Here is a 27936-nt window from a genome sequence, read left to right on the forward strand (position 1 = left end):
CGAGAAAAAAATATATAAATAGATATGCCAATGTTTCCGCAGAGACCGTCACGGGAAATGTCAGACACTGCAAACATGAGTGTCGTGAGAGAGCACCCATCAACGCCTGGCGCGGCACACGCACGTTGGAGGTGTGGTCAACGCATGTCTGCTACTGATGATGTGCATACGGTCCGTAACGTGATGGACTATCATTCGGAGTGTTAGTCGGAACAGCCTCACTGAGGCTCAAGACTCTTTTTCAGGAGCGTCCTGCCAAGTTCATGACAGTAGGGTGGCGATGTTGTGCTGCGTCATCCCAACTGAGTACATTGCAGGAAGGTGTTCATCCTTTGGCCACTACCAGTTACATTGTATGGGGTGTTTTAGCTTTGGGAGGAAATTATAGAACCTAGAGGAAACCCATGCCGAACAGGGGAGAGAATATGCAAAGTCCACACAGAACATCGCCCGGTCACCCAAGCAGCGACCACGAGCTCTGGCACCACTCAGTTAGCGCTGAGTCAACTTAGCAGTGGCTGGGATCGTAATTTGTCTCGGTGTGTGTATCAATCTGCATCACACAGATCCTCTGGAGAATGACTGTTGGGGCAAGTGCTGCTAGTGAGTGACAACCAAGGCCGGCAGAGCACGTAACCACCGAATCTTTCTCTTACCAAGCGCAGGTCCTCATTTAAGGCGCGGTCGACCTAGAGGAGGCCCAGGATCGGTCCAGATATTCGTCACCGATAGGGGCCGTGAGCGGGAATCGAACTCGGATCGCATGGATTCGTAGCGCAGCGTGCTAACCGCTGCAACAAGAACAACCAGCGCCGTTCACCACTGAGTGGTGATGACGTCACCACGGCGCTCGTGCCATGCTAGGTGCACGGAACATACCCAAATGCCATGGGTTGATTGACTGTGATGACTGGCAGATGCACCAGCTGTGCTCCCCATCGTGCCAGCTGTGCGAAGCGCTGTAACCTCTCCACCTGGCACTCATTTATACCAATTAACTACGGCGGAAACCCATTTAACCGCTGCACCTCCACTCCCCAACAACAACAACAACCGCCATTCGCCACTAAGTGGCGGTGACGTCGCCACGGCGCTTGTGCCAGGCTATGTGCACCTTGAGGCCACGTGAAGTGTCAAATGCCCGCTGGCAGGAGGTCACGGGTCAGACCCAGGTGCCACGGGTCGACTGAGATGACTGAGATGACTGGCTGATGCACCACCTGTGCCCCCTACTGTGCTCCCCGCACACACACACACACAGGCACACACACAGGCACACACACACAGGCACACACACACACAGGCACACACACACAGGCACACACACACAGGCACACACAGGCACACAGTGTGTGCCCACGAGTTGCTTCACGCACGGCACTGGATAGTCGTAACCACCTCACTCATTCCCCCATCCCCCCTAAAAAATAAGCAGGTCGATGAAGCGGAACGACGCGGGGACGATTCGACGTGAAGCTGTTGGTCATTTGTCTGCCGGCCCAGACGCTCGCGCGGAGGAGGGGAACGCCGTCGCACGACGAGAGGGAACGACGTTGCGCGTCGCAGTTCCGAACATTCGAATCGCACCGCTCTGAACAAAAAACACCGATGCAGCCAATCAGCAGCGAGTTGGGGTCGTGTTGATGGCCGTGGCCAATAGCGTGCAGAGGAGACGCGGGACGTGGAGGGACGGGGTGAGCCTCGGGGTCTCTGATTGGCTGCAGGGTTCTCGTTTGGAGCGGCGGTCGCTTGCACGACGGTGCCCCGCGAAGGCCGTCGCGCATGGACTCGTCGAGATGGGGCCACGAGGAAATTAAGTTGATTAATCGACAGCTCACCGTCTAATTTACTACTCTCTTCGCGGTTGATTACACGGACCCCTTTAAAATTGGCGATCACTCGCACGTCTCGCTCAAGAAGGCAGGAAACCCCCTACGTCACGCCCAGCGTGACGTGCCCTATGGTTTCAATGACGTCACCAAGCCCCGCCCACCACCTCCCGTCCAGCCGCACACGTGGGAACAGAAGAGAGATTTTTCCCCCCAACTATTTTCGTTTTTTTCCCGATAAGTGGAGCAACGGAACCGATAATTGGTAGAGATCGGCGACTAAGATAAGTATCGGATATCCCAGCTCTGCTCATGGCACGTGTGTAGGAGTATCCAAGTATATTTGTGTTCCCACACGTCAGACGTAGGGGGTCCACGCGACCCTTGCAGCCGCGAGTGGCCGCTGCATTCACCACATTGGCAGCGCAACGATTCATTGAATCAGGAGAGTCGGGGGCGGAGGGGGGGACGAATCGATTCACCACTCCCGAACCCTGCACCCCCCCCCCGTCTCCTCCCATCGGTGAGGCCCCCCCGTCGCTCGGCCCCCCCGGGGCACTGCGAACGAATGGTAAATTACCGTCGGAGCGGATCGATCGCTCTCCCCGGGGGGGAGGGGAGCCGCTGCGCGCACAAAGCTCCACCGCGGCTCATTAGGCGGCGCGTGTCTCTGCTGCTGTGACTCTCCTCGCGAGAGTGGGGGGAGGGGAGGGGAGGGGGAGGAGGAGGGGGGAGCGACAAAGAAGAGGGCGGGGAGGGGTGGAGGGGGGAGTGACGACAACACGGAGAGTGGAAATCACAAACAACAAAACATCTTTGAAAAACAAAGAGGAGGACGAGCGGCGGCTCACAGGGGGCTCGCGGTCCCGCCGACGACTCGCGCGGCTCCCCGGGGTCGCTGCCCCCCCCCTGTCCCCCCCCCCCAAGCCGCGCGTTCAACCCAGAACCAAATTGGCGACGGGGCACGAACCGCGCGCGCGGTGGCGGCGATGATCGCCGCCGCGTTCGGGCCGCTCTCGCGTTTCTCACGGCGCGGCGCTTCTCTCGCAATCGGCAACCTCGCCCGCTGTGCGTGTGTCCGCCCTGCTCCGTGAGAGCTGCGACTTTAGTGCTTTGTGTTGTCGCCGTTGCCTGCCGCCCAATGGAGATGCCCCAAGCGCGCGGTCGGTGTCGGCGGCGGGGGGGGCTGTCGAGGCAAGCGCCGTCGGCGAAGACGCACGCGCACGCACGCGCCGCCGTCTTGCGCGGGTTCTCTCTGAAGCGCTGTGACTCACTGCCACGTCGGGCTCGAGTCCAGGTCTCGGCCGCCCGTGACCAGACCGGGTTCTCAAGTCGAGCGAGTTCCACGGCGCGCACGAACAAAGACAAAGGGCTCCTGTACGGCCTCGACATGCTGTTGGGGGCAAGTACTGTTTGCGAGCAGCACCTATCAAGGCCGGGACGGCACACGAGGGGTTATGCGGGCAGCACACGCACAGCCGTCTTTGTCTCCCTAGTGACAATGTTTACACGCACCACACTAGGTACTCATTTGAGACTGAGTCGACCTAGGGGAGGCCCAGGACCGTGTCAGATAATCCATCACCGGTATTGGCTTCGAGCGGTAATCGAACCTGGGTCCACAGGTCCGTAACGCAGCGCGCTCACCGCTACACTCGAAGTCCCCACTCACATTCTCACCCCGCCCCTCTCCCCCACACAGCTCCTTGAGTCACGACTACAGCTGTCACACAACAACAACAGCAGCCATTCGCCACTAAGCGGCGGTGACGTCAGCACGCGCTTGTGCCAGGCTAGGTGCACTGGGAGACCACAAAGACAGAGATAACCCGGATCGCCAGTACCGTATAGCCAGAACCGACTGTAGAACCCAGTGTTGCGAGCGAAGCCAGGCACACACACGGACACACGCGCGCACCTGCAATTCGGCTATTTGAAGGCGGATCGCGTCCACATTTGTGAACCTCCAAATCCACTTATACTACCACGGGGTTGTGAACTGTCTCTGTATTCCATTTTCCTTCCGCAGAAAACACGATCATGCTCGTCAACAGAGCCAGTGTCTATCCACTGCTGGACGAAGGCCTCCCCACGCCGTCGCCGTCCCCCACGGCACGGCGTGGGGGACGGCTCCCTCCGTTGGCTGCCATTCCGCCGCCAGTGTCGCCCATCGCCGACGCGCCCTGCCCGAGCCGATCGCGCCTCCGATCAGCGCGGTTGGCTACGTAGGGTACGAAAGAAGTTTAACATAGAAACAGTACATGCAGGCCCACTGTGGGCTCGTCTCCACCGTCGATGCGACGTCTCTGTGTTCGCTTCCACATCCACGACTTCCGTTTTCTGTCTCGCAATATAATTGCGAGGGTGCAACTCTCCATGGCCACTGGTGGTACTTTTCAGGGTTTTAATCAAGAGAATTGGCCGAACAACCCAACGCAGGACCCCCCTGAACACGTACAGAGTGTGTACCCGTGACACGCGTCGCGTCGCGATTCGGGCAGCCTTTCGTGGACGGTTTGTTTTCGAGTCTTTGCGAGAAGCGCCGCTTCCGAGGCAGCGAGCGGCGCGGCGGTGCCACAGAGGTGACCACCACACGTGACACGCGACACGTGACACGCGGAGCGGCACGACCGGGAGGAAGAGCATTTCATCGCATCGACTGTCAACAAAGCGCGGCTATACATGGACGCACAATGCACGTCAGCGCTAAATGTCAAGGAAATTTAATCAATCACCGGCTGTTTGAAGACGCACGGACGCGCTGGTCCGGGCGCCGGGCAGCCCCTCGCAGCCTCGCCACCTCCACCACGGGGGACGGTGAAGCTCCGTGAGGGCCGCAGGATAATAATAATGATGATGATGATAATCATGATGATGATGACAGGTAAAGGTGCAGCCCTGCAATTGCTTGCTCACGCCACCGCTAGTGGAAGAGTCCCCATCTCCGCCCCACCCCCTGCTGTTAGAGAGCTCCAGAGAGCCACTTTAGAAAGTACTTGGTGGACAGACGTCTCAGAAGAGGTGGGACTACCCACACTTTATCCCACCACACGTGACCCTGCCAAGCGGCATAAGGGGGTTTTAAGAAACCTGCCCCATTGTTTCAACACGCCGGGAGATGGAATCGAACCTTCGACCCTCAGCGTGTTCACCGTCACACCGCGACGGCGTTCCAATGTCGTAACGAGGAGCTGCGTTGACCCAAGAAAGCCTCACCGAGTCTCAATATGTACGGAGTGGAGGGGGGGGGGTCCCGCTACATTGGGATGTTTGGCCAAATTGCATTAATGAGCGCGTGGCTTCAAAACGAGAGTACCTGGAGTGACCCTACGCATACAAGGGGTCACCGGGGGTGGCACTCCCAAGCTCCGTACAGATGGATTTAAGAAACCGATGTGTGTGCTGCTATCCCCCCGGCCACCTGACAGACCAAGTAACATTCCCAGACTGTCGTTCAAATTTCTGCTTTTAGCTTCAGACGTGTTGGTGCGACCAGCAGCAGTGAGGCTGAGTTTGTCTGATTCTGCTCAGATGAGGCGCTGGGTGTCGCTGAGGATCGTTCCGGGACAAAGGGTCACAGCCACTCTTGACGATCAATGTCGACTCGACCGCCGCAATCACCTCAAGTGAAGTTCCTTGTCAATCTCTGACAATGTATGACACAAGACGTAGGATACATTTTTTTTTTATGATTTGGCACGAGAGACACCCATAGACAAGGTGAGGCGCAGCGCTGCAAGTGCTTCATCGCGGCGCTGCGTCCACGAGAAGAAGCACGAGGGAGCCGCTCGAAGAGGTTGGGACCCCCCCCCCCCTGCCGCCCCCCCCCCCCCCCCCCAGTGACTGGATGAATTGTACTGGACATCTGTGACAAGGAGCTTTATAGCTCATCGGATGTCTCCAGTGTGAACACATATGCGACGATTCTGAATTGTCACAACTCCGGCCTCGCGAATTCAGCCAAACACCCATTTATCGGATGATAAATGTAGCGGCCCTTAGTGGAAGCAGCGGTTACACGAACTAATTACACGAACTAATTACACGGACGCAATACGGATGAAAAAACATAACTCGATTCTCAAACTAGGGATTATTCGATGCACGTAACCGTGAGTGTAAGAATCGATTGTAATCTCCGCTCGCGGTCTCCCCAGCTACGTGCCACAGCACGGCGAATGTCATCAAATCGGCGGCCAAACGCCCGACAAGAGATGACCGCGGCCCGATAATCAACAGCAAAGTAAAACTCTGACCCAGAAAGAGCATCGTCTCACTGGCCCGGCAGAGCCACGGTTACCCGCAGAGAGACGTCGAGTCGAAGTCTGCAGCGCGCGAGCATTCACAGCTGAGATATCGGGCAATCGATATTTTAGGCAAACAAGAGGTGACAGGGACGCCTCGCTACCTCCAAGTCACCCCGAGCAGATGGATCCATCGCAACGCTTCCCGTGCGAGGTGTTTTTGTTATTTCGTTTGCAGCAGCCGCAGTGCGCCGTGGGTAACAATCTGCGCGGCGCGAGCATCGCATCGGCGACCCTTACAGCTCCCGAGTTCTGATGAATGAAACGGGGAACGATTCGAAAGCGAATCTCGCGTCACCAGCACAGTCGCATGCCGTGTCCCCCCCCCTCCCCATCACGCTCCTCATTCGTATTCACGAGGGCGTCTCTTCTTTAAAATCGGCAAATAGGTTAATCATCAAAATTAAATCACTTACGCGCGCGCTCCGAACGGGCGCCAGTGTTTACTAAACTCCGGCGATGTCATGACACAATGTAATTGAGACGCTGGGCTGACACGTACACGCATTGATGATCTCAAAATTAACTTGCCACTAATTGCAAATATGCAAATAAGCAACTTAAAAAAAAATCTGTTTCGGGCTGCAATCACGCCCCCCCGCGCCTCACGATGAGCAGCGCCGAGCGCGTCCCGGGCACGTGCGAAGCCACGCGTCCACCGGGCCTCATTAGCATATGCAAATGAGCTCGATACATAATTCGGGCCAATTAACACTGCGCACATACGCACATGAAGTGCTGTTTTTTATAATCCCTGCGGAACTTCGGCACGCGGCCGACAGACAAAATACCGTTACCACAGCACCACCACCTCCACCAGAAACGTCACCTTCACCAGAAGCACCACCACCACCACCGACACTAAAATACACAGCTCCTCACTCAAGCTTCAAATCAAGATCATTACAAAGATCCTCGTATAATATTTACAGACTGTAGGGACAACTACTGTTTGCTTGCACCTTTGAAGGCCGGCACGGCACACGAGGGGGTGGGTGGCCAGCACTACGCCCCACCGCCTTTGTCTCCCCAGTAGGTTTGTTTACCCACAGCACCAGGTACTCATTTGCGGCTGAGTCGACCTATGGGAAGCCCAGGACATATTGAGATAATATAATCGTCACTGATGCTAGCCATGAGCGGGAATCTAACTTGGGGGACCGGGTTCGGAGCGCAGCACACGAACCGCGGCGTCACTACTCCCCACTAGTTGACACATACACACACGTGCACGCGCACAGACACACGTGCACGCGCACACACACACGTGCACGCGCACACACACACACGTGCACGCGCGCACATACACGTGCACGCGCACACACGCGCACGCACACACACACGTGCACGCACGCGCACGCGCACACAGGTGCACGCGCACACACACACGTGCACGCGCACACACACACACAAACACACAGACACACACAAACAGGCATAGGCATGCCGCATGAATAAGTAGTGGATGTGAGAGCAGGTTCGGTTTCTCCAGGGAGGGGAAGCAACAGAGCAGGCAGAGGAACAAACACACGGGCACAGACGCATCCACATCAGGCCTCGAAAAATAATAATAAATGGCGAGAGTGAAAAAGATAAAAGGTGCAGATGCCTCTAATCTCCCCACATCAAAGTGGTGGGGGCCCCGGCCCCCTCGGCACAGAGCAGCGAGGAGGGGGGGGGGGCTCGTGCACCAATGGCGCACGCAGCTGCCGCGCGAGCGTGAGCCGCAGCCAAACCCGTGGCCCCCCACCCCGCCCCCCAAAACCTCATTCCCACAAACACACAAACATACACACACAAACACACACAAATAAACACACACACAAACACACACACAAACACACACAAACACACACACAAACACACAAACACACACAAATAAACACACACAAACACACACAAACAAACAAACACACACAAACACACACAAACATACACACACACACATACACACACAAACACACACAAATAAACACACACACAAACACACACACAAACAAACACACACAAACACACACACAAATACACACACAAACAAACACACACAAATACACACACACAAACACAAATAAACACACACACATAAATACACACAAACACACACACAAACACACACACAAACACACACACAACACACACACACAAACACACACACATCGTCACCGTCTATTTGTCGTCATCATCATCAAGCCCCCATTGCAAATAAACTCATCATCACCAGCAATGTTCTCCATGAACACGAATAGACAAATCATCACCATCAATATCATCTCTCACCATTCCACCAAACGCACTCATCATCATCATCATCACTGTTGTCGTCATCACCATCAATATCATCTCTCACCATTCCACCAAACGCACTCATCATCGTCATCACTGTTGTCGTCATCACCATTATCTGCATCACCATGGTTATCGTCATTCCTTGCCCATGCTCACAAGATACACACACACGCGCACCACCATCACAAAATACACACACACGCATCCCGCCATCACAAAATACACACACACACGCATCACCATCACAAGATACACACACACGCGCACCGTCATCACAAAATACACACACACACATCACCATTACAACATACATACACACGCATCACCATCACAACATACACACACACACGCATCACCATTACAAAATACACACACACACGCATCACCATCACAACATACACACACACGTGCATCACGATCAATATCATCGCCAAAGTCAACCATCCCTATTCCTCCATACACACCAACCATGTCAACCCCCTGGCTCCATCGCCATCATCATAATCGGTAACCCCGCACCCACAGCCGCTCCATTCACAGCTGCAGAGCAAAACGAAGGCGGTGGAGGGGGTGGAGGGTGGGGCAGGCGGGAGCGGCCTCCTCCTCCAGCGGCGAGGCACCCCCGAGACTCGCGTCCTGGGCACCGCGCGGGCGCTGCCGGAACGCCGCTCGCTGACGCCTCGAGGTCTGGCGATGATGCATCGACCCCCCCCCCCCCTTTACCTCCTGCCCCCCACACTACGAGAGCCCTGCACGCGAGCCGATTGGTGGTGTGTACGGCGCGCACGTGCGTGCGTGCGTGCAGCGGTACGAAGGCGACGGGACACAAATAGACACCGCGGAAATTAAACGGTAGCAGCAAAACAAATCATCCGGTAATAAATGACGAGTTGATCAAATCGCTCGTGTGGGGGAGCTGGGGGGGTAGTAGACTTTGGATGGAAGGTGTCAACTGTGCAACAGTTGTGGGATTGGCCAACGGGAAGGAAGCGATGGCATGGTGCGCGAGCATCAACAGCATCGGTTGTGATGACCTCTTGACCTTGTCATGGTGTAAGACCCGGCTCTCCGGGGGTCCCCTTCTTGAAGCGCCACTGAAAGGCTTTCCCACGGCTCGCCACAATGGGGCCAAGGTCCTCGTGAGCTCCATTCTCCAGGGCTTGAGTGCTCAGCAGCCTGGGCAGACAACCGCTGATGGCCCATGGGCAGTGGACAATACCGGGCGGGGAGGGGCGGGTGAAGAGGGGGGGCCGCCTTCCCCCCCCAACACCGATAACCATTAACCCCCCCCCACCCCACACACTTCTCAACACTGAATAAGAACCACGAGTTTTACACGCTATTGCTGAGAGAGAGAGAGATCGTTCGACCCGGCTAGCAGAAGACCTCCGTCCTGCTGCTGCTGCCATGGGGCAGGCACCAGGAGCGAGCGGGCAGCCTGGCCCGCCTGTGTGGGAACGCGTCCTCGCTTACACGGCCAATGGGAAACGGACTGGCTCGGTTCGGGAAAGTGAGCCACTGGGCAGTGTCCGGATTCCACGGCGGCCTGAACGGGCCCGGCCGGCCTCGCGTTGCGAGGCAAGCCGGCCGGCTCCCGGCTCTGGCAGCGACTCGCTGTCCCATGCGCCGCGACAGGAGGCAACAAAAGCAACCTCATAGAAATATTGGCGCTGTGTAGCCTAACATCACCCAATCCTGCCTTAAATTATACCTTGATTTATTTTTACAATCGGGGGGAAGCGGTTGGGGGGAGAATCGGGAGGGACCGACCCCGCGGTGTCCCGATGCGAGCATTGCTGGGACGGCCCGGGGCTGCTCCTGGGACGGCTTCGCGGTGGTTATGGGAACGCAGCAGCCGCGTCGTAGCGAGCGAGTGGCCTCAGTTGTCGATCTTCTCGTCAAGAACACCGCGGTTCGATTTCCACAGCTGCCCAGTGGTGAACTTTGCCAGATATCACCAAAGCGAGCCGCCATCTGCTGCCCCGTGCATTGTGAATCCTTTACCCCGCGGTGCCGTGGTCACATTTGATCGGCTACCCACAATGCAGCGGTTCGGAAATGCAGCGATCCGTTGTGGAGTCCACTATGAAACTCGTTGTCTCGGCCATTACGTCCAGCGTAGCTGACAAAAAGTTTAAAATTCGCAGAGAGACTGAAATTATCATCTGGCTCGGTGTCCAGTCGTGGCTTCTCGAGGCACGCCTCGGCATCTCTGACATTGGCGTGGCTATGCCCGGTGGAGCTGGCTAATGATCCGGCACCAATCGCCCTTCCGCGTGCCGTTAGCGGCAGACACCAAACCAAGCCACCTCGTGCGCCATTCCACCGTAGTGCTCGACTATTATCGCTCTATCCCACTGCCGGTGATTAATCGCGACTGCGGCTCGCGAGGTAATCGCATGATTGTAGTTGACGCCTACAGTCATAATCATCTCGTGCTCACGTGCAATCACGCAAAGACATAGAGGCCCTGCGACATGTGGCCATGCAGAATGTTGAGGCTCTAAGCGAGCCACTGTTAGGTCCAGGCTGGGGCGGCGTACAAGGGAGTGCTGTGGCCAGCCCCGCGATTGGCCACCTTTGTCTCCCCAGTGCTGATGGTACTGCCCCAAGTACTCATTTAAGGCTGAGTTGCCTCTATGGGAGTAGGCTCCGGACAAGTCTTGAATGACATACATCACTTGCACTGACTGGCCGTGGCCGTGATTTGAACTCAGCCGGGTTCGTAGCGCAGAGCGCTCACCACTGTGGCAAAGACCAAGTTCCCTCCATCGCCTCTCAAATACATTGGGGGCAAGCGCTGTTCGTGAGCACCTGTTACCACCTGTGTGATTGACAGGTACTGTGTGCACCTGTGACCACCTGTGTAATTGACAAGATTGAATTGCACTCTGCAAGCCCCGACTCGTCGCAGAGGAAACACCGCCATCGCTTGCTCTCTCCCGCTGGCATCTCTCCCTGTAACTCTCCCTGTAGCTCTCCCTGTAGCTCTCCCTGTAACTCTCCCTGTAGCTCTCCCTGTAGCTCTCCATGTAACTCTCCCTCTAACTCTCCCTGCAACTCTCCCTGTAACTCTCCCTGGACGTATCGACCAATGGGAGGTAGATGCCAGTCCCAGAGCAGCCACTGCGGATGTCTGTAGCTGGCAAGTGAACACGACACGCCGTTTGCGAATAAGTTCGTAAAATGTTTGCGAACGATGCGAATAAAAGACTGGCCCAACACGGGCTGCAACGCACTGATTTAAGGCTAAGTAGACGTAGGGGGAGGCCTATGGCTGGTTCAGAAAATCCTCACTGTTATTGGTTGTGAGCGGGAATTGAACGCGGGTGACCGGATTCGTGGCGCAGTGCACAAGCCACTACGTCCCCCCCCCCCACACACGAGTATGGGTGTGCGTACACGTGTGTATGTGTGTGAACGTGTGTGTACATGAGTGTCAACTCAGCCTCAAATGAGTACCTGGTGCGATGTGTAAAGATCGCCACTAGGGAGACAAAGGCGGCCGGGCGTGGTGTTGGCCACCCACCTCCTCGTGTGCCGTGCCGGCCTTCATAGGTGCTCGCTAACAGCACTTGCCCCTATAGTCTGTTAAGGCTACGCAGGGGATCTTTGTCTTTGTCTTTTTTGTACATGTGTGTACGTGTGTGTACACGTCTGTGTACACATGTTTGCATGTGTGTGTGTACGTGTGCATTCAAAGGCAGGGCCTCGGTCGTCCGCCGGAAACAAGATAGTCCTGACGTGACACTTTCATTGGTGGAATTCAGGGTTACTGAAATATCAATTAAACCTGTCCTCTTGGCATTAGCGCTAATAAGCCAACCCTAATTCCCCTGTTCATTTATATATATTTGAATAATTAAACAAATCAAAATTCTGGATTTTTATCGCAGAGTGCCTGAAGGATTTAACGGAATAATTAATCCTCTGCAGACAGCAACAGCAGGAAGGTTTAACATAATAATGAAACATTTATGGTGGCCAGACCCACACGGCCGGCGTAGCGCATCTTGAATCGACTCGCGGGGGGGGGGGGGGGGCTCAGGTGGAGAGACGTCGCCGGCTCTGCTCAGAGACACGGGCCGTGCTGACACGGGGCCGTGCTGACACGGGGCCGTGCTGACACGAGCCGTGCTGACACGAGCCGTGCTGACACACGAGCCGTGCTGGCACGAGCCGTGCTGACACACGAGCCGTGCTGACATACGAGCCGTGCTGACACGAACCGTGCTGACACACGAGCCGTGCTGACACACGAGCCGTGCTGACACGGGGCCGTGCTGACACGAGCCGTGCTGACACGGGCCGTGCTGACACACGAGCCGTGTTGACACGCGGCCGTGAGTGGGTGGACGGACAATGTCAGCCAAGTCACCGATGAATGCATGCACAATAAACCCGTCGTTTTTGTTTTACTTTTGCAGACAAGAGCATCCGTCCCGCATTCTGTCTCTCGACAAACCAAACACGACAGTCCCGTACGCGTGTTTAAGCATCCCATCAGCCACGTGGGCTTTCTTTGTGGCCGACGAGATGTGGATAAAAATAAAAATTTGACGTCGAGACAGACACGGCAAGGAGGCGAATCGTCAACCTATCCACTCTGTTGCTTATATTCTCCACAACAGCGCTCATTATTTAGTATTTTATATTACATTTGCTTTTCACTTTAATTTGACAAATTTTTGACGTTTCATTTTGACTTGCGTGCGACAAAGCATTATTTCTCTGTGGGCGGATAATTAAAACAAAGTTCTCCCAGTGTGGAGAGAGAAGCCAACGAAGCGACTTCGAAAGCCCTCTCGTGGCGTCACCCTCTGAGGCGATTCCTTGCCACGCGGTGATGCCCTGGACACCGGGAGACTTCCGAACGGACGTTTCTTCATCTCGAGACCTGACGGCGACGGCGCAACTTGCAATGCAATGTCGAGTTGCACAGAACAGCGCGCTCGACTTTCTGCCAGTGGGCGTCATGGCTCACGCCTTGATGGTCGCCCGCACGCCGCGTCCACACAAGGCCCCAGCCAGGCCAGGCTCTGTGGGACTGGGCCACCTCAACGCGAACTGCAATCGAGCTGAGATCAGATTGGAGTTGAGATGGTGCAGGACCGGAGTGGCTTAACGGGAAAGAATCCTGGCTACTTTTTTTTTTATAACAAATCGCTGTTGCCGAGCACAGGCCGCAAGGGCCAAACACACTAAGCAGCGGCCAGGAACAAACATCACTACTGCAGGCGTAACAGACAAGAGCCGATAGGCTTGTTCAATCGCGGAAATGTTGGAAAAAATTGGTGGCACAGTTGGCCTCCTCCTCAAACTCAAAGCCAGGCGACTGGGATGTACAGTATGTAGGTTGCACTTCTTTCGCATCGTACGTAGCCAACCCTGCTAATCGTAGAGATCATCGCAGTTTAAGACCCCTACCTCGACCCCCCCCCACTCCCGAGACAAGGGTCACGTGCAAGCTGGGACTTCATGAAGGGCGCTGGAGAGCTCCGTGCTGTGTCGTGCAGCGCGCACGTGCGGTGCGCATTGGCAATGAGAACAACACGTAGGAGGAGGAGGCGGGGGGGGCGGTGTGACCGGGACGGGTAGGAGGGGAACGGCGGCGTGGAATTAATGCAGATTCGTGCCGAGTGCACTTGTGCTGAATATGTATCTCCCGTCTGGTTGATGATTATGATGATGGTGGTGGTGGTGGTGGCGGCGAGCAGCGGCCGATGCGAGCGACATTAAAAGCAACTCGACGTCTCCTCCCTGCGTCTCCTTGAAACGCCGCAATCAGCCTCCCCATTACCGCGCGGACACGAGACAAAGGCGAGGCGCGCGGACGGCGGCGCTTTGATGTGGAGCCGCGTTCACGACGAGAGGCGGCGTCCTCGTGTTCGCTGTCGGCATGATCACAACTGGGAGGCCATCTCGCGGAGTTCCGCAATGGCGCTTCACCGCAGCATTTGCTGTTTTGTGTTTGTCCTCTTTTCTGTTTAGTTTGCCGTTTCAAAAATGTCGCTTGACGCAACATCGCGCGTGACCGCGTGTCAAGAAAATATATAAAAGCATAGATCGGTTTTATATTATTATTTCTATATGTGTATGTATGTAAATATGTTTCTGGTTCGGTGTGGAGATACAAAGGCTGCCAGGCACTTTGCTAGCTGCATCACTCTAGAAAATGTCATGCTGACCTTAATAGGTGTATGCATGTCTGTTCAACTTCTGTCGCACCGTACGTAACCAACCGTGCTAATCGGAGGCGCGGGGGAAGGACAACTAAACACAACAAGCAGTACGAGAGGAATAAGTTTCACTTTAGATGATGATGTAAAAGTGCGCAGCTCCAGTGGCTTCCTCACATGGGAAGGAAGAGCGTTCCAGACGGCCGCAGAAGCACATCCGAACGCGGGCGATGCAATGGCCGTCTTTGTTAGATGGACAGCCAAAAGCCGCTGCGAGGATGAGTAAATACCAATAAAAAGCAGTTTGCCTCAGTCATACGCCGGCCGGGGTTGTTTCAAACTTCGTGCCGTCTAATTGAAACGCGCTTTGTAATGATCGACTCCGTAGCGCACGGCTCCAACTCGAGCACTCGGTCTGGGTTGTAGCCGCACAGCTGATCGGCCGAGTTGTTATTGATGTTGTTGATGTTTTTGCCGTCACTTTCACCGTGGCCCCCACGTCTCTGCAGAGGTGCGAGTGTCACTGCGACCACCCGCTCAACGTGCTTAGCGCGCTCCTGACTCCCCACACTCCTCACTCACTCCCTCCCTCCCCCCTGACTACCTCCCTCACTCCCTCCCTCACTCTCCTCCCTCACTTTCTCTCTTCCTCCGTCCCTCACTCCTTCCCTCTCCTCCCTCCCTCTCTTTCCTACCTCCCTCTCCTCCCGCCCTCCCTCCCTTCCTTCTCCCTCCCTCTCCTCTCTCCCTCTCCTCCCTCCATCCCTCTCGCGGGCTCCTTCGCCGCCGCCGCCGGCCGCGAGCCCCACGGCGCGCGCGCCCCACTCCCCGCTCGCTCCCTTCTCGCGTAATTTGAAGTGCGTCGTTTATTTCTCTCGATTTTAATCAAACGAGTTAAGTCGCACGCACGCCTAAATAAAATGCACGGTCTAATTAGCGGGGATCGCGCGCGCGCGGTAAAAAATCAACGTCAAGTCGCGACGCGCTCCCGACGGAGTCGTCGGCGCACGACGTGACCGTCGGAGCCGCCGCTGCCTCCACGCGCCCCACGCAGACGCGCTGCGCTCGTCCCGCAGGCGCGCCTCGTGGTGATGGTGCCGCGTGCCGTGGTGATGGTGCCGCGTGCCGTGGTGCTGTTGCCGCGTGCCGTGGTGATGTTGCCGCGTGCCTTGGTGATGGTGCCGCGTGCCGTGATGATGGTGCCGCGTGCCGTGGTGATGGTGCCGCGTGCCTTGGTGATGGTGCCGCGTGCCTTGGTGATGGTGCCGCGTGCCGTGGTGATGGTGCCGCGTGCCGTGGTGATGCTGCTGCGTGCCGTGGCGGTTCAGTGATTTGCGCACCGCAACCCACGAACTTGGTAGTCCGAGATCAACCCCTGGCTATGGCTAATATCAGCAGCGGTTAGTGAAATATGAAGCCCGGCTGGGCGGTGACGAGTCCAGCTTGGCATAGAACAATTGCTCACAACGACGACGATCATGATGTGTGTTTGATAGAGCCGCCCGCAGTTTGCACGCGACTCCCATCACATCTCGTCAAAGGGCACCCCCGGTGGCAGCTGTCCCTGTGCTCCACAAGGTGACTCAACATCTGGCCTCCAAATCAGTCGCCCACAAGGGGGCGATGATTGCTGGGTGCAATCCCAGTTGAGTAATCTGCATGCCATTTGAAAATGTGGCCGACTCGTTTCGAATGACGTCAGGGGATCCTTAACGTCCACTGCGAAGCAGACGGCGGGGAGTGTTGTTAAATATACGACACGCTGAAATAATAACCAGAGCGGGCCGCTGGGCTTGAACCGCGAACCCCTACGGCAAGCGGCAAGCGCGCGACCACTGGATCCTCCGCCCCACGTGTTGTGCATGGTCCACCCGTGATGCTCGTGTACGGCCAGGGCCGGGCCCGGCCACACCACCCCCTCGTGCGCCCTGCAGACCCCCGCCTCCCACAGCACTCGCAACCACCGTCTGTCCGTATGTATGTTATATGTATGTTGTATGTACCTATGTTGGACTTCTTTCGCACCGTACGTAGCCAACCGTGCTAATGGGAGGTGCGGGGGCGAAGGACAAGAAGCTAAACACAAAACGCGGTTCTAAAGAAACGAGTTTGTCAATGTCGATGATGATGATGATTATTTAAAAGTGCATAGCTCCCAGTGGCTTCCTATAACATCGGAAGAGCATGTCCAGACGGCTGCAGAAGCGCATCCCAAAGCGCGCGACGCGGTGCCCGTGTTTGTAGAACTCGACGGGGGCGGGGGGGGGGCTGTGGTTGTCGTGGTGGCTGATATCTGAGGCAGCCCAGCCCTCCACCTCATCACCAACTCGCGCTGATTGCCAAATGTTGACGTGTGGCCCAACATCCCCCACGAGCCACGAGGCCTTCGCACAGCAGTGGACTGACAAAGGTCCGTAAATTATAAATAATAACTTGTAAAGATTCAGCAATTAATCAATTAAAATGGATTACTTCGCTCTTTGCAGGTGAATAATTAATATGAGGATCAATTATTTATGATATGTCAAGAATAAATTCAAAGTGCTGTACACACGCTCATGTTCAATGCGGACCAAGGGGGTGTAACAAAGCAGTGCAGACGAGGCAGAGCCAATAACACAAACAAAACTAACGAGCCAATAACACAAACAAAACTAACGAGCCAATAACACAAACAATACTAACGAGCCAATAACACAAACAAAACTAACGAGCCAATAACACAAACAAAACTAACGAGCCAATAACACAAACAAAACTAACGAGCCAATAACACAAACAAAACTAACGAGCCAATAACACAAACAATACTAACGAGCCAATAACACAAACAATACTAACGAGCCAATAACACAAACAAAACTAACGAGCCAATAACACAAACAAAACTAACGAGCCAATAACACAAACAAAACTAACGAGCCAATAACACAAACAATACTAACGAGCCAATAACACAAACAATACTAACGAGCCAATAACACAAACAAAACTAACGAGCCAATAACACAAACAAAACTAACGAGCCAATAACACAAACAAAACTAACGAGCCAATAACACAAACAAAACTAACGAGCCAATAACACAAACAAAACTAACGAGCCAATAACACAAACAAAACTAACGAGCCAATAACACAAACAAAACTAACGAGCCAATAACACAAACAAAACTAACGAGCCAATAACACAAACAATACTAACGAGCCAATAACACAAACAATACTAACGAGCCAATAACACAAACAAAACTAACGAGCCAATAACACAAACAAAACTAACGAGCCAATAACACAAACAAAACTAACGAGCCAATAACACAAACACAACTAACGAGCCAATAACACAAACAAAACTAACGAGCCAATAACACAAACAAAACTAACGAGACAATAACACAAACAAAACTAACGAGCCAATAACACAAACAAAACTTACGAGCCAATAACACAAACAAAACTAACGAGCCAATAACACAAACAAAACTAACGAGCCAATAACACAAACAAAACTAACGAGCCAATAACACAAACAAAACTAACGAGCCAATAACACAAACAAAACTAATGAGCCAATAACACAAACAATACTAACGAGCCAATAACACAAACAAAACTAATGAGCCAATAACACAAACAAAACTAACGAGCCAATAACACAAACAAAACTAACGAGCCAATAACACAAACAAAACTAACGAGCCAATAACACAAACAAAACTAACGAGCCAATAACACAAACAAAACTAATGAGCCAATAACACAAACAAAACTAACGAGCCAATAACACAAACAATACTAACGAGCCAATAACACAAACAAAACTAACGAGCCAATAACACAAACAAAACTAACGAGCCAATAACACAAACAAAACTAACGAGCCAATAACACAAACAAAACTAACGAGCCAATAACACAAACAAAACTAACGAGCCAATAACACAAACAATACTAACGAGCCAATAACACAAACAAAACTAACGAGCCAATAACACAAACAAAACTAACGAGCCAATAACACAAACAAAACTAACGAGCCAATAACACAAACAAAACTAACGAGCCAATAACACAAACAAAACTAACGAGCCAATAACACAAACAAAACTAACGAGCCAATAACACAAACAAAACTAACGAGCCAATAACACAAACAAAACTAACGAGCCAATAACACAAACAATACTAACGAGCCAATAACACAAACAAAACTAACGAGCCAATAACACAAACAAAACTAACGAGCCAATAACACAAACAAAACTAACGAGCCAATAACACAAACAATACTAACGAGCCAATAACACAAACAAAACTAACGAGCCAATAACACAAACAAAACTAACGAGCCAATAACACAAACAAAACTAACGAGCCAATAACACAAACAAAACTAACGAGCCAATAACACAAACAAAACTAACGAGCCAATAACACAAACAAAACTAACGAGCCAATAACACAAACAAAACTAACGAGCCAATAACACAAACAAAACTAACGAGCCAATAACACAAACAATACTAACGAGCCAATAACACAAACAAAACTAACGAGCCAATAACACAAACAAAACTAACGAGCCAATAACACAAACAAAACTAACGAGCCAATAACACAAACAAAACTAACGAGCCAATAACACAAACAATACTAACGAGCCAATAACACAAACAAAACTAACGAGCCAATAACACAAACAAAACTAACGAGCCAATAACACAAACAGCACTAACGAGCCAATAACACAAACAAAACTAACGAGCCAATAACACAAACAAAACTAACGAGCCAATAACACAAACAGCACTAACGAGCCAATAACACAAACAAAACTAACGAGCCAATAACACAAACAAAACTAACGAGCCAATAACACAAACAAAACTAACGAGCCAATAACACAAACAAAACTAACGAGCCAATAACACAAACAGCACTAACGAGCCAATAACACAAACAAAACTAACGAGCCAATAACACAAACAAAACTAACGAGCCAATAACACAAACAAAACTAATGAGACAGGGAGGACACGTGAGAGAGGACACGTGATGGAAGAACACGTGAGACGGGACACGTGAGAGAGGAAGGTCACGTGAGACAGGTCACGTGAAGAAGGTCACGTGAGGGAGGTCACGTGCACCCCTTCAGAGGGACTGCCGATCTCGGAGCGGTGGTACAGCGCTTAGCGCGCTGCACTGTGAACTACAACATTCCCAACATTTCCGGCCACGGATGCCATCAGTGGCGATATCAACACCGGGGGCTTCCCCTCTGCCACCTCTGCCGCTCACCACCAACGCGCACTGACCAACGTGCTGGCCCATAAAACCCCGTGGACTGGCATGTCACGCGGCGGTCTTCGTCCATTCGTGGACTGCCCCCACCCACTTGTGTCGTAGCCACGCTGCGTCACAGCTCGCCACGGCGTCATCGCGAGAGACGTCTTCGCGTGATGCGCGTGCTGCCGGAAGCGCCGCGTGGCCTCGCGCGCGGATCATCGTCGGTGACGTTTTTACGTCGATCGAGGGAGGAGTGGGGGGGGGGCTGCACCGCCTCTCCGAGCCCCCTGAGTTCAGGTCGCCTGCGTGTGGCACCCTGGAGTGCGGGCACACCCCCACAGCAGCACCACTGCGCGTGGTAAACACAGGCGCGCAGAGACAAAGCTCCCCCGTATAGCCTCGAACGGGCTGTTGGGTCGAGTGCCGTTAAAGAGCACGGTACGTCTGCGTAAACATGCTGCTGCTACACAAAGAGACTGACAGGGACACGACGAGGCACAGAGTTGTGGAGACAGACACAGATAGGGACACAAAAGGACGGAGACACAGGCTCGACACACACGCACAGATCCTGGGAGCCCTGCGCACGCGGAGCCGCCCCGCGCTCCCCACCACTGCCCGCGGTTTGTTCTGCGGCGTCTCTCGGCTGACGGCTTCGTCGCTGGCTGACGGCGTCGCGCCGCGCGCCGACACACTGCTGGGGTCAGGGCCGCGAGTTGAACTCCTGAAAGCCGCAACGTCAAGTCGCCCCGTGCCATGCGCCACGCTCGCCCGCGCCTGCCGCCCGACCCATTAGCCCCCCGAGCGTCTCCACGCCGCCGCCGCCGCTGCTGTCGATCGTGCGTCGAACGACGCCCGCGTCTCGCTCGCGAAGAGATGCGCGGCGTGGCAATTGGCTCTCACCTGCTTTGAATACAGGACACCTACCTGCCTCCTTCCCTGCCTACCCACGTACCGACGCATCTCACGGCCCACACAGCCTTCCACTCTAAACACGAACTCGATGACCGCGGCTCCATGCGGGCAGACGAGCCGAGCTCAGGGTTTTGCTGGTTCAGTTCGCCATCATCGCCCGCGGCCCTTTGACGGGAGACTGCACGGCGCGAGCTGAGGCCCACCCGCGAGCCAACGCTTTGAACGCACGGGTTGGTGAATCGCGAAGGGATTTGCGGAATTCCTCAATCAGCTGAGGTGTGGAGTTGCCAGTAGATGGGAGTGCAGCAAGTGGTTCTGGTACTCGTCCCGTCTTGAACTCTAAGTGCGAGTTACGTATCCTTGTGTGCGCGGGGCTTTCTCGGCTCTCTCCCAAAAGCAAACCACTCCTTACGCTGGAAATGGAAAGCATCGAAATGCAGGACCTGCCTGAAATAATTCTGTAGGCTACGTGAGGCTTTTCTCCATGAAGGAGCTTCACGGCATTAATGACTTGGTTCGTTAAAAATCGTCACTGAGCCAGAAATACTCCCAGCGCTTCTGGGACATTCTACAATGGATTAACGCTGATGGGCCTCCACGCCACCCTTGAGGTTGTTGGCATTCAGCGCTCCATAGATTATCGATTCATACCGCATCTATTTGGGGCAGTGACACGGTCCAGCAGTAGCGCGTTAGCTGCTTGTTGCAGACGTTCGCTGTGAACTCCGCGGCAGGCCGCCCTGGTTATTAACCATAAAATTGCATGCCTCCTGTGACGTCATTCGAAACGAATAACCCATCGTGTGCTGGCGGAATGGTCAAAATTTGCCATTTGGTAAATATTATGCGAATGCCTTAAACGGGGTTGACACAGCAGCAGCAGCAGCATCATATCATCGCCCCTTGCTGTGTATCTCCTGCACACTGCGTGTGTGTGTCTGAACCATCGTGCCTGCATGATGGCTTTGTGCTACACGAATGTCACGAATACCTAATGTAAATTATTTATGATTATTACCCGAAACATTTCATAAATAAAGCTCCCCTACGGGCGGTTGATCTGCGAGGCTACGGCAGCAGTCACCGAGACGCCCACGGTCGCGGGTTTAGTGGGCGAGAGAGGGCAGCTCTGAAGTGGAAAACGCCGCCGGCAATCAAAATGAATGCTGGCGGGGCACGGGATCGGGCGGCGCGTCGTCTCCGCAATGTGGCAGGCCAGGGATGGAGGTTGGATGACGGCATCGCAAAGATCTCGGAGGAGCTGTTTCATTCCGCAGTGCTGGCCAACGCCCGAGTGTTGGGGGTGGGGAGGGGGTCTAAACGAACGGGGTTTTGTGACACTGTGTTTCCAGTCGCGCACGAGCCCGACTCACAAACAAAAACCCACGAGTCATTCATAAATTATAGTGCCATAAAGAATTACCAACAATTAACTGGCCAGGTGCCTCCTTTTTCTTTGGCTGTGAAGAAGGCCCCTTGCCCGCATGCGTGGAGTTCTTGTCCTAGCGGGGGACAGGAGCGTCGAGAGAAACTCGAGAGAGGAATTCAATTCGCGGCTTTTGGCCGAGCAGCGTAACGGACGGCCCAAATCCAGGGCGCGCGAGCGTGAAAGCGACGTGGCCTGGGCAATCAGCATCGTTAGGGAACACCGGGAAAGCGATGAAACGCAAAATCCACATATTTCTCACGCGACATAATTTAAACCAAGCGCAGAGCGGAAAGCGCCGTTGGGGGCAGCCCAGTGTCATAAACCACGCACGCGCCCACAGCCGCACCGGACAACTGAACTCTTCTCGGGTTTGTCCATTACCCAACAGCTACTATTCGGTAGCTATTCATATGTCGGTTTAATAACTTGTCATCAGAACACATAAATTCATGTATTAACTCGATGAGCCCCCATGGTGTTAAATGCAGTCTCCAATCCTGATGAACTCCATCCCTCTGGCCTCTCCATGTGCTATTTAGAAGGCCGATTGCCCGAGACCGCAACTCGTATTTGTGTTGTCCTTATTGTTGAGGTCACAGTGTTCGTGACAAGTGAGTGCTGAGTTGGCGTTGTTGGCTGTGCTGGTGCACCACTGACAACCCAGCAGGAGCAGCAGCAGCAGGAGCAGCAGCAGCAGCGGCAGCAGCAGCAGCAGCAGGGCCGAGAGGGAGCCCTGGCCGCCTGTGACGACCCCACGCGCTCTCTGATTGTTCACCTCACTGTGACAGTGTCTGCATCTCCTCAATGTCTTACCTCGTCTACATATTAAACCGCATTTGCTTTTGTTTCCTATTGGTTTGACTTCACTTTATTTCCATAATATAGGTTGTAAATGTTGTGGATTTGCTCTCCAACACACGGGTGTGCTGTACTAGTAACGAATTGTTCTGTTTACGTGATAACCCTTACTAATTGGCTATGTCGGGTGGTGGCGGGTTTAACGACACATTCATATTTACGCGATCTAACCCCCCAAAAAACCTAAATTATGGATTATATTGGTTGTGAAAGCCTACGTGTTAAACGTATTTGTTGTGTATTTGTTTATTTATATATCTGAGTTGTGACTAGAATGGTTTATTGACTTTGATGTTCCATTTATGTTGCTATGCTGTAGAGCTCGCGTTACCCAGGTCTCCCTCGGTGTGAATGGCTCTCAGCAGGGCGTACACAGAGGCCTCCTTCCCTCTGCTCACAGGCCCGGCCATCCGCCCCTCCTCATTTCATCTCAAGGCCAGTGGTGCGCCTAACCGTTCTCTTTAAGATTTAATTAATATCCAACAAATGTATTTTCGAACAGCCCAACCAAGCAAACACAAAGGGTACAGTCAAAAATAACAATGTATGAAGCTCAATAAAGCCAAGATTGAATGTGTTGGAGAGATTGTGAGTCCTTAATCCAGCAGTGGATAGAAGACGGCTCATCATAATTAAAATTATGTTCTTTATTAATTTAAATACTACCCCTGGAAAATCCCCTCGTTTGCAAGGGTGCACAGAGTGACCATGCAATTGTAGCTATCGTGCGGACGGACCTGTCCCCTTTCCTATCCATATGGATGTGGAATTCCCACTGTTGGCTCAAGGCCACCACCAATGGAGAAGAATGCCACGCGAAGCTGCTTGGAGCGAGCGGCGCTGTTACTTTGTCGGAACGCGACCTTTTACATCGCCGAGAGCACTGCTGAAAATTTGTCAGAAACTGTCCCTGCGGAAAGACATTCTTAGGAATCAGTAAAGTTTTCTTGGATAAATAAAGGGCATGATAATGATTATTATTATGGTGGGTTTAGACATGGCGAGCATCAGCCATGCGACATGGACAATCACGACAACACATATGCGTGTGCGTGGCAATCTGGCCCAACTCACAATCCAATAAAAACAAATTTCAGGGTTCCGGTTTGTGATTCCATTCAAAAATCGATTATTTGTCTTGGTTTGTTTTTTACCGTCTCATTTGCATTGCTTTAATATGTTCCGTATTTATATATATATTGGTTTGCGTCATTCGCCTGCATCAGTATATCAATTCCATATATTTTGAATAGATCATAAATAACCGTTTTTTGCACGCTCGATTCGCTGCGTGTATCACGAGCGTGATAATATATGCCAAGGCAGCGAACCGATGCGTATCGGCTCACCATTGCCCATCCTGGCCATAGTCACACTTCGTGTGATGGGATTGCCAAACAAACGCGAGAGAGACAAAAACCCGCACGACAACGAGGCATCGGCACGGCCACCACCACCAACTAACGATCGCATCAGAGGCGTCCCAGGCAGGGGGCTGATTGCGTTCCCACTCGGAATCGATCGACCAAGGGGCACAGGAGGCGCGGGGCTCTCCGATCTCCGCGTCGCGGCGGTCCCGGTTAGAAACCCGCACCAACCCCTTCAGTAGCCCCCCCGAGCTAGCCCGCCACGAGGGTAATTGGAGGCGAGCCTCGTGCGTGACTGTGGCGTTTTGTCCGTCAGTCTAAACTGAAATGCCGCGGACCGATTCGGCAAAGCGAGGAGGCGAGAGGAGCCTCCTCCTCCTCGTTACCGGCGCTGCGCTGATGCCGGCGAGCGGGCGGCGCGCACGGAGGGCGCAGCGAGCACTGCGGGGGGGGGGGGGGGCGACACGGGGGGCGGGGGTGGTGGGGGTGGGTGGTGCTGTCGTCTTCAATAGTTGTTTACGAAGCCTCACGTGAGTGCCGTGTACACGACAAAATGCCACGTGCTTCCTGCTCGAGTTCAGTGGTTGTTCTGTACCCCTACAGCCCCTACCCCTGTCTGTGAACCCCTACCCCTGTCGGTGTACCCCTACCAGCCCCTACCCCTGTCTGTGTACCCCTACAGCCCCTACCCCTGTCTGTGAACCCCTACCCCTGTCGGTGTACCCCTACCAGCCCCTACCCCTGTCTGTGTACCCCTACCCCTGTCTGTGTACCCCTACCAGCCCTACCCCTGTCTGTGTACCCCTACCTCTGTCTGTGTACCCCAACAGCCCCTACCCCTGTTTGTGAACCCCTATACACGCCCAGGCACCGCCACTCGGCCCGACGACGACGCCGACGGCCACCGCGCGCTCGGCGTTTTAGTTGTGCCCTTGGCTCGCGCGAGCCGCCTGCCCAGACCACTCTTCTCACTCACATTTCGCTTCGATAAAAACAATTATAATTGCAATGGTTTGTTTTCTCGAAGATTACGAACCTTGAGTACGTGATTCCATCCACAGAGCTGCCCCTGCCGACCTCTCAGCTCACTCCGCTGCCCTCAACAGCAAACGTGGCGCTCTGCTAAAGCCTCCCAGTCACATCGACTCGGTGGGAGGTCGCCGCTCTACGCTGCTGCTGCTGCTGCAGGATGGAACTCCTCCACCGTCCGTGCTGTTGGCTCCCTGCCCCTGCTCGTCCAGGCTCCAGGCCTGCCTCTTATCCTCTGCCTATGATTCATTCACTGCCTCCTTCCTATCAATGAAGTGCCCTAGATAAGAAGAACGCCGTCACAATCAATCGCAGCAGCTTCGTTAATCCACTGCTGGATGACGGCCTCCCCACGCTGTAGGTCTTGGGGACTGTTACACTCGGCTCCCCTTAGAAAATAATAAAAATCACAACGAATTCCTTTATAGCACTCCAGCGATGTCACAGTATTGGCTCTGCGTACGGGACTGTGCAATACAATGTGGACTTAAATAGCAGATGAACGCGACCGCAGGTGCACAGATACAGTCAGAATATTTGCTTTAGAGAGAGAGAATGAAGTTGGTCACAGGCAGAGGAGAGAGAGGAAGGTGGAGAGCCTCGACTCGAACAGGGAGCTGACAGCACGGACGGCCGGGGAGGGATTCCCGCGAGAGGTCAACACCGCCACGTCGCCAAACGAACGTTGGACAGCCCGACTCGCGCACACACACGCGAAACAAATCTCCAGATACGGTCATCATAATAATTACCGAATCCTCCAGATAATAAAACTGTAACTTTAACCCTGCATTGTAAAGACGGGAGCGCGGGAGTGCGTCGTGTAATCCGGTAGAGGCGCGTGCGTGTCGCCACGCTCGCACAATCCCTGTCCTCACGGGCACGCGGGTGGCGGGTGCGGAGAAGGCGCGACGACGTGGACTCTGTGGCGACCTGGGCCCCCCGCGCCACTCACCTGCAGAGTTGGCCACGGCGCCGAGCGACGCGCCGCTGAGGTCGCCACCCAGCTGGAAGGCCACAGCCGCCCCGGCCACACTGCATGCGTCGCACGGCAGCGCACCACGGGGCAAGGGGGCGGACGGCGAGGTCAAGGCGAGGTCACGGCGAGGTCAGGGCGAGGCCAAGGCGAGGTCAAGGCGAGGTCAAGGCGAGGTCACGGCGAGGTCAGGGCGAGGCCAAGGCGAGGTCAAGGCGAGGTCAAGGCGAGGTCAAAGCGAGGTCAAGGCGAGGTCAGGGCGAGGTGATGGCGAGGTCAAGGCGAGGTCAAAGCGAGGCCAAGGCGAGGTCAAGGCGAGGTCAAAGCGAGGTCAAGGCGAGGTCAGGACGAGGTCAAGGCGAGGTCAAGTCAGCAGTAGTTTGGAGGAAAGGGAACACGGATCCAGCGCCGGGACACACGTTCCCCGCCCGTTCCCGATAAGCACGGTTGGCTGCGTACGATGCGAAAGAAGTTCAATATACTTGCATACAACATACAAACATACAAACAAACGTTCCACTTTTGTTTCCTCTTCCGCTTGTCAGAACCTGTCCAACACCCCCATAAAGCCTGCACAGGCTGTTAGCGAGCACCTATTGCTAAGGCCGGCATGGGACATAAGGGGTGGTGTGGCCAACATCAAGCACGGCCGTCTTTATCTATCCAGTGGCGATGTTTGCACATCGCACCAGGTACTCGTTTGAGGCTGAGTCGACCTAGCCGAGGCCCAGGACCGGTTCAGATAATGGTAACTGGTGTTGGCCATGAGCGGGAATCGAACTGGGGTGGCCAGGTTCCAAGCGCAATGCAGTAACTGCTACACTGCCGCTCTCCCCTTATGGGTCACGCACGTACACACGTACGTACACACACGTGCACACGGACACACGTACACACGCACATGCACACGGACACACGTACACACGCATGGACACACGGACACACACGGACACATACACACGGACACACACACGTACACACACACGGACACACGTACACACGCACGTACACACACGGACACACACACACGGACACACACACGGACACACGGACACACACACGTACACACGGGCACACACACACGTACACACACGCACGGACACACGGACACACACACGGACACATGGACACACACACGTACACACGGGCACACACGTACACACACACGTACACACGGACACACACACACGTACACACGGACACACACGGACACACACACACGTACACACGGACACACACACACGTACACACGGACACACACACGTACACACGGACACACACAGGTACACACGGACACACACACGTACACACGGACACACACACGAGATTCACATCTTAATTTGAATCGTCCCTCAAGACGTGTTTAGCAATCATCAGGCACACAGCGAGTCGCGACTCAATTTGCATTTCACCACAGGAGATTAGTAGTAAGATTAGTAGTAAGATTAGTAGTAAGATTAGTAAGCATGAATTAT

General features: G+C 53.9%; 1 protein-coding gene across 1 annotated transcript in view; it reads right to left on the reverse strand.

Moving 5' to 3' along the window:
• LOC144733224 (uncharacterized) overlaps window positions 1-27936 on the reverse strand; it is a 147863-nt gene that overhangs the window by 81915 nt on the left and 38012 nt on the right. The window contains exon 9 of the mRNA XM_078615022.1: window positions 26441-26520. Coding sequence (XP_078471148.1) covers window positions 26441-26520 — 80 coding nt within the window. The remainder of the gene's footprint in view (window positions 1-26440; window positions 26521-27936) is intronic.

This window comes from Lampetra planeri, chromosome 2, assembly GCF_965212315.1.
Source record: "Lampetra planeri chromosome 2, kcLamPlan1.2.h2, whole genome shotgun sequence".
In the NCBI taxonomy this organism is placed as follows: domain Eukaryota; kingdom Metazoa; phylum Chordata; class Hyperoartia; order Petromyzontiformes; family Petromyzontidae; genus Lampetra; species Lampetra planeri.